This window comes from Rhea pennata, chromosome 5, assembly GCF_028389875.1.
Source record: "Rhea pennata isolate bPtePen1 chromosome 5, bPtePen1.pri, whole genome shotgun sequence".
NCBI classification, from domain to species: Eukaryota; Metazoa; Chordata; class Aves; order Rheiformes; family Rheidae; genus Rhea; species Rhea pennata.
The window spans coordinates 274,839-282,865 of NC_084667.1; the positions used below are offsets into that span (position 1 = coordinate 274,839).

Consider the following 8,027-nt stretch of genomic DNA (forward strand, 5'->3'; position numbering starts at 1 on the left):
GCGGGCTGCGCTCCGTACGGCTGCGGCCGCGGCGCCGGGCAGCACCGACCTTGCTGGGGCCGCGGAGCCCAGCGCTGCGGCCGAGAGCGCTCGCAGACCGGGCTGCAGCTGCTTGTGGCTCCGGGCTTGGGCCCCGCTGCCGCCCCCGGCCGCCCCTCGCCCCGGCGCCCCGCGCCGCAGGCGCAGCCGGACCGCGGCTCACCGGCGGTTCTGCCCATCTCCTAGTTCCGTGCGGAGCGGGCCAGCGGCGTTGAGGTAATCTGTAGATCCGTGGCTTTAAAGGATAAATTCGAGCATTGGATTTGATCCGTATTGCGGTGGATTAGAGCAACCTCCCCCCCCCTTCTCCTCCCTCCTTTCAATTCACTCCCCCTTCCTCCAGCACCACCTTTTTTCCTCTCATGCAGTACCCAAGCTGACCCTGCCTGGCAGAGAGCCTCTGCTAGGGGAGCAGAGCGGCGCCCGCGCAGCCGTCGCGCCGCAGGAGCCCGGCTCTCGCCGCCAGCCGCCGCAGACCTCCGGGCATCGCCGCTGCGGGCTCCCCAGAGACGGACGCCGGGGCCGGGGCGCCTCCTCCAAGGCCCGGGCAGCGACCGCTGCCCCCGAGCAGCCCCTGCTGCCGGCCCTGCCGGTGCCTGGGGCGGCGAGGGAGAGCAGCCCCCAGGGGGCATTTTCCGGAGCCGAGCGGGGCCGGCGCGGGCCGGGGACCCGGCAGGAAATGGAAGGATGAAGTGTGCAGCCGAAGCGGTGATGTTTGCTCTCTCCTTGCTTTCCCCTGCAGGAATGTAACCCGCGATGCTAGTTCTCAGGCTGCTCAATGTTGTTGCTCCAGCCTACTTCTCGTGCATCTCCCTAGTGACCTTCGTCCTCCAGATCTTTCTCTTCATCCCCAGCATGTTTAGAGACCCTTCCAACACCTCACTTCTTTCTCCTGCTCTGCTGCATGGGGCCCTCTTCCTCTTCCTCTCAGCTAATGCCCTGGGCAACTACATACTTGTGATCCAGAGCACCCCTGAGGACTTGGGCAAGGGTTTAAACTTGGGCGAAGGAGCCAAACTGGCGGCAGACTGGCTGGATGGAAGCAGGTCCCCTGGCTCAGCCTTGCCCAGCACTCACTTCTGTAGGCTCTGTGCCAGAGTCACCCAGAGGCATGACCACCACTGTTTCTTCACAGGGAACTGCATTGGGAGCGGGAACATGCGGAACTTCATCATGTTCTGCCTCTACACCTCCCTGGCTTGCCTTGACTCCCTGGTGGCAGGCATGGCTTACATTTCTGTCACGCTTTCCATGTCCTTTGCAAATCCACTGGCCTTCCTCACCCTTCTGCCTCACTCCATCAGCCAGTTCTTCTCAGGTAAGGACTCCTTCCTCAGAGATGAGAAGCATGTTCCTCCTCCTGGGCCCCTGCGGCGTGAGGGAGGATGTGCTCTTTCCCCCATGGTGGGAGATTAGGTTGGTAGAGGGGGGAATGGGCAAGAGCAAGAATTATTTGTGTTCAGTAAAGTCTTGTTTAGAGTCTAGACACTGTGTTGGCAAATGCCTTTGCCTCAGCTGAAATAAAGGCTAGAAACCGCTCTAAGTTACAGTCACAGCCCTAGTCATAATGCATTAGACTAAAAAACGTAACCAGCTTGTCAGGGATGTTGGGGATGTTCCAACCCTGTTGGAACAGGGTTGTTGGTTATGCAGGGAGTGTGTTGGAATTAGACAGGAGGAGAGAGAAGATTTCAGTCATTGTCCTGTAGACAAGGGGCATCTTTTTGCTGTCCTACATGCAGAGGTGGGTGGTGGTGGTGGGTCTGTAGGTTTTCATATCCCACAGGTCTTCAGATTCCCCATATCCCGGTAGAGATATTCCCACTCTCCTGATCTAGGTCCACACACTCACTGCATTCACTGTCACCCACCTCCTGTCTGGAGGCGCAGACTTATTCTTCCTGCACAGGAGAATTCAGTTTAGGAAACTATCAGCATCTAGAAACGAAGAGGAAAGTTGATGTGATAGGATTAGCAAGCTCTCTCTTGACCCCACTCTGGGACATGGATCCACAGACACAGAAATTCCCCCTGTGCCTGCTCTCTGCAAGAACTCTGCACCAAAAGCAAATGCCTTTCTTCCTTTCACCACCCCCTACCTTTCCTTCTCCTTTTTCTGCCTTCCCTCTCTTCCTGCTCTGTCACAGATCTCCCTAACCCTCCCCTTCCTCCTCCTAATTCTGCTCCCACAACTCTTCCTCTGCTCTTCCAACCTTGACACTTCACCTTTCAGCATGCCCTTCAAACTCTCTAGTGTCAATCCTTTCTCTGTCCAAACCTAAGAGCTAGATAAAACCTGACAATAGATAAAGCCTGATCTCTGAGAAGTGACTGTGCAGAGAGCTTGGTGTGTTATTCTGCCCTGAAAGTGATTGCACAAAGATGTCATTTTCCCCATAGGCAGCTCATGCCTAGCACACTTACATTAGTTTTATTTACAGGTAGGTAGTCCATATTTTTTAGCTTTGCAGATTCAACTGAGCACAGTACTAAAGGTCGTGCCCATTCTGGCTCATGCGCCATCACCAGAAACGTTGATTATGTTTCAGCTGTGGAATCTTCATTGCTGGTAGTGCAAGAGCCAGAGAGGTCCCAGACAGCTGCTTGGATTCCAGGCTGGGTTGCAGGTTTGCCATCTGAAAACAAACAAATGTCTCTCTGCTTGGCAAATCAGCAGATTTGTCGTGGTAATCACTGAGAGATAATAAACATGAAATCCTGCCATGACATTTCTATGGAGTCATTTTTCCAAGTAGAACCATTTTTGTGAATAATGTTACCTGAGCTCCTCTAACATTAAAAACTCTGGACATGATTTTCCCTGGTGTTTAAGCTCTGCTTAACACAGCAGACTAAGGCAGGAATGTGGGAGGAGATGACCAAGGAATTAATTACGTCTCTCTGATTCTATGGGCTGATTTGCACCAAGATGGGTCCTGATATTTATTTGAGGAGTCATAGAAGTGACCAAATTCTGGTGTCAGTAATGTCCAGTGCCAAAAACAGCACATGGACAAGATTTGCATAGGACACAACTGGGCTGGGTGCAGGGGTGAGAGCTGGGAGCTAGAACATACTTGAGAGGCAAGAGCTCCCCGCTCCCACTGAATTCTCAGCTTGGCTGGAGGTGAAAGCTGCTGCCTCACCCAGCAATATACAGACACCGAGTAGTGTGTTTGTTCCTTGGGGAAAGGTGCCTGCGGAGTTTCTGCTAGCACATTTAGCCTCAAGCTCAGGAAGAAAAACACAGTCTGGTGTAGCTGCTTAAAAGAATCATCCATCCAACATTTTTCTTATGCAGCTGGCATAACTATTACTTAAGGCTTGTTGAGGGATCCAAATAGAGAACGCTATAGCAGAGAAAAAGAGACACTTCTGTCTTTTTCTCCAGCATGTCCTCTACACTGGAGGCAGGTCTGGAGGGTAATCCATGGTGGATCTACTGATCTTATGTCAACTTAGTCAACTATATGTTTCCTGTCTCCATGCTGGGAAATTTTTCAGTTGGTTAGTTATACCAGGCTGTGCTCAGGCATGGATTTAAGAATCTGACACAGAGGCTGTAATTTCAGCTTTGTGATTCAGCTTTTCTGGCATAGATAACATATGGCAATAAACTTGAGATCACATCAGGTCAGTTAGAGCAAAAGTGAATCTGAGACTAAAGTGGGCTGTGGCGATGAGGGACAAATGAACAACACTTTTGTAAATGTAGGTCAGATTGGATCCACAAAAGAAATGATAGAAAATGTTTTATGTAGCTAACCTGAAAATAAAGTTAAAAAACCTTGTATCTGGAAAACATGCCTCAGAGATGCATAACATTTGCAAGGGGAGACAAGGGTAATTTCTTCCTCAATTTTTAATTTCAGCAGCTCATACAGAAATGAAACCTAGAGCCATGCTGACTATAAGCTTTATTTATAAGGTTTTAAAGAAAACAGCTATTTTTTTTCCAAATTCCCAGCTGAATATCAGCTGTAGAAAGGAAGAAATCTCCGTCACACTCTGACCCAGTAAAAGAAGGACAAACAATCCCATATTTGGCTCTGGAGTTCCTATCTAATTCATTAAGTTATTCTGGTAGAAGTGGCAAATGAGGAGTTGTCATCATCCTAAAGAGATTGCTCTCCCCTTGCTACACTGCAGATGAAGCCCACTGACTCGAGCAGGATCTGATGAGATGGGTAAGATGACACTTCCCTTAGAAAGCAAACTGACTGATGCCAATGCCTTTTTCTAGCCTCGAGGACAGTTTCTGAAAGCTCTAGGCATCGGTCAGTCTCCTTACAAATCACCCACAGATGGACCCACCTGGCCCAGCCCAAAGCTTGGAGTGACCATCATAGTCGGTCTCAGCCTCTCACTTGTAGCACTCTGAGGTGAAAAAGTTGGGATTCGTAGGCTGGAAGGCCCAGTGGCACCATCCACTCTGGTTTTCTGTATCAGAGAGACAAGAGACATTTATCCAGTCCCCCTTGTATCAAACTTAAGGCCTAAAGCAGCCATGTACTTGTTTTAGGCAGCACCGTCTGCTAAGCCCGAGGTCCCGGCTCTGGCAGGAGGTCCTGCGGGGCAGACGCAGCGGTCCTGCCCCGCTTCTCGCAGGGGCTCCTGCAGCTGCCGCGAACCCGGAGCCTGCAACAACCCGCTTGTGTGTTCCTCCAGATGGGAGCATTTGAGAGCTTTCTTATTTTTAAATCTTGCAGCGATTAGCATGTATTTCATTGTATCTATGTGCTCAAATGTAAATATGGGTGCTTAATAATGTATTAGTATATGCAAAATAAGTGTGTACACATTCATATGCACACATTCTGCTATTTTAATGGGTTTGTATCTGCCTAGGCACTGAAAGGTCACTCAGCGATAACTGTTACTATACTAATATTTTCCAGAAGGAGTTCTAAAATTATTGTAGAGAAAAGAGCCCACATAATGTTTCTTTAATTTAAATACATTCAACATAAATATGTATTACAAAAACTATTGAGTTCAGAGTTTCCGTCCTATGAAATATTTGGAGTATTCTAGCAGGAGGTTAAAAAAAGGAATTTGGAAATATTTTGGAAAATTCTCTGTTTCTTTTAGTGCACTCATATGAAAAGTGCATTTGCTCAATGCTAGGAATGGCATTATTGATCATTCTAGTTTAAGATGTTATATACAGTGGGGAGTCCCAAATCTTTGTGCTTAGTACTGCTGCACGCAGTAAGGTTTCTGGAACAGTGTAGGTGCTGTAGGGCCCACAGCCACTTTCAAAAGGGATCTGGGAATCTTAGTTTCACTATGATTAGCAGGTAGGTCCTTAAATCATTTCACTGGTCTTCAAAATAGTTCTGAAGTCCTTCAAATATGTTTCACTTCTGGTTGAATTTGCCTCTGGAATCGAGATCCTCACAGTAGGACCGAGGGAGAACTCTACCGAGACTGCTGCCATTTTAGTATTTCCCCATCAGGGTTCTTTGCATTGAACTCTACAAAGAAACCGCTTGAGTGTAGTTACAACAACTATCCTAGCTTTTTTCCTAACTCCCCGTTTGGACAACTGCTGTGGAACATAGCCAGCGCTTCCCTCGTCCAGAGCCGTTACGCTGACGTGTGAGCTGTGGCTAAAACGCTTCGTTTATCGTCTTCCCTCCCTCTGACTCTTGACTTTCAGGGGCTCTCCTCAGCTCTGAGATGTTTGTCATCCTCATGCTCTACCTTTGGCTTGGGATCGGCCTGGCCTGCGCTGGCTTCTGCTGCCACCAGATGCTGCTGATCTTACGCGGGCAGACGCGGTACCAGGTGCGGAAAGGGATGGTGGTAAGAGCCCGGCCCTGGAGGGAGAACCTGCGAGAGGTCTTTGGGAAGAGGTGGCTACTAGGACTTCTGATTCCTGTGCTGAACGTTGGAAGTGACTACCATAGGCAGAAAGAGAAATAAAATCCCAGAGTGTGTCTGTGTGAATCTCATTTACAACACCTTCCCTGGTCTCTCCCACTCTCTCTGGATCACTGGAGAGTTGGACTAGTCCTTCTCTCGGGATTGCAGCCTCTGTGGGAGGAAAGGACTGGTGAACTAACAGAATAAATTTAGCGTATTGACAAGGCGATCACACACCATGTAGATGAAGAGATATTGCAGCTTAGTAGTCACATCACTGCACCTGTGTACGTGGCAACAGTCTTTGAACAACTCAAAAATCCGCCAGACCCTCCCATGGCTTCCTGCCTAGCTTTTCCACCCCCCAGTCCCCATCAGTCAGCCTATACCTTCCCTGTTGAACTGCAGCAGGAGCTTTCAGAGAGCCTGAGCTGTTGTGGTAGACGCTAAAAACAGTATCTGTTCCTCGGGAGGGTTTTGTAGGATGTCTTTGGCTCGTACGCCTAAAGCAACTTTGTGATACTGGGAAGCGTTTAGCGATAGAACTGCAGCGTAACCAAGGCACCCTAGGAGCAGGCTCTGCATATGGCTAGGAAGGTGGATAAATCTTCTCTCCACAAGCTAGAAAATCAGGGAGAAAACAAAGAGAAATCTGAATTTTCTCTCTTTCTGCAGTTGTTCTCCTTCCTGTGCAGTGATAAGTGAGGACTGTAGCTCTGCTGCTTATTTCCAGCAGTAGCACAGTCCCAGCCAAGCTGCCTTTCCGACAGGGAGCAGTCAGCAGATAAATCTTCATAATGCAGAGACACAAGCAGAGAAAACCGCAGAGGTGAATGAATGAAAAAGCTGCATGTCAGCGCAGGCTGAGGGAGAGACAGGCAAGCGTGCAGCCACGGAGCTGCGAGGAGGGTGCCCAGAGCCCTGCTGGTGCATGTGAGCCGTGACGCATCGTGCTGGGACGAGGTCGGACTCCCGGAAGACAGGGAGGTTTTCCAGCCGATCAGGACACTAAAAACAAACCCCAAAATGTTTATGTCGTACATCCCTACCGCACCAATTTACAGGCTTTTCAGGGCCATTCCCTCTTGCATTGCTGCAGAGGGGTAAATTCATCCGTGTTAAAACTCCATTAAGGAGGTTAATGGAATTATTACGGGGATTAGGCAGTCTAATATGTCAGTTGGTTTCCAGCTGCAACAACAGCCCGTGAGATCAGTGCTGAGATCCTATGGCAGCAGGTGCTTTAAGGAAGGATACCATGACATCTCTGCTAGGATCACAGCACTGGACTCCCCAGCAGCCTTAACAAGAAGCATCTGTTCTGGCAAACTGCCTCAGCTTCCATGGGCCGGATGGGCAACCACTGTTTCTCTTTAACAGGCTGGGAACTATGCTGATGAATAGCAAAAAGTGAATTTTCTTCCTCAAAAAAATGCTCTCAGTGCATCCTAGGTGGATGAATGCACCAGATCTGCTTTCATTTCTGTGTTTCTCATGTGGCAGAGCAGAGGCACCCATTCCTATAGGCTTTGAGAATGTCCTTTTCAGCTTCATACTTGTATGCACATTTGGATCAATAACAAACAAGGTCTATTGTGATGAACAGAGTAACCATGAGAATAAACTAGAAAGAAAAAAAAATCCAGATACTTAAAACATATATTATGTAAGTTCTTCTATACTCTGTGTATGTTCACATGAATGTATCATCATTTCCATGTGTAATATGCTCTATTTTCACTAACAATAAACAATAGAAAGTGTTTTGATTTTTTACATGGCTGTATTGTGCTTTTTAACAGTTTGTCTTTGCATGTGGAAGCAAGTACAATTGTTACATCATACATACATTCATGTTGAAGGAAAAAAGTTAAGATTTGTTTATTGGCTTTGCCAATAATTCATTATATGAATTATTGAGGTGAGTCATTTTACCCTTTTTACATTAACTCCCAATCTAAAAATGCATCTAATAATCAGCTTGCAGGCATTCCAATTCCTATTTGTAAATTACAGTATGAGCCTCAAATGAAAGCTACAGGAGAATTAAGCTATTATCGTCATCCAGAACAGCATCTTGAAATAAATTATTCCTTACTGGTAAATGGTGAGCAGACAGT

At 47.9% G+C, this 8,027-nt stretch overlaps 1 protein-coding gene across 1 annotated transcript; it reads left to right on the forward strand.

The window, feature by feature from the left end:
• Positions 1-795: 795 nt before the first annotated feature.
• Positions 796-5,967, forward strand: ZDHHC22 (zinc finger DHHC-type palmitoyltransferase 22). The gene is made up of 2 exons (XM_062577882.1): positions 796-1,357; positions 5,702-5,967. Exons 1-2 carry the CDS (start codon positions 796-798, stop codon positions 5,965-5,967), a joined length of 828 nt encoding a protein of 275 aa, XP_062433866.1.
• Positions 5,968-8,027: the final 2,060 nt, after the last annotated feature.

Coding starts and splice junctions, on each gene's coding strand:
- ZDHHC22 (XM_062577882.1), top strand. CDS start 796: ATGCTAGTTCTCAGGCTGCTCAATGTTGTTGCTCCAGCCTACTTCTCG. Junction 1,358..5,701: donor CATCAGCCAGTTCTTCTCAG/GTAAGGACTCCT, acceptor CTTGACTTTCAG/GGGCTCTCCTCAGCTCTGAG.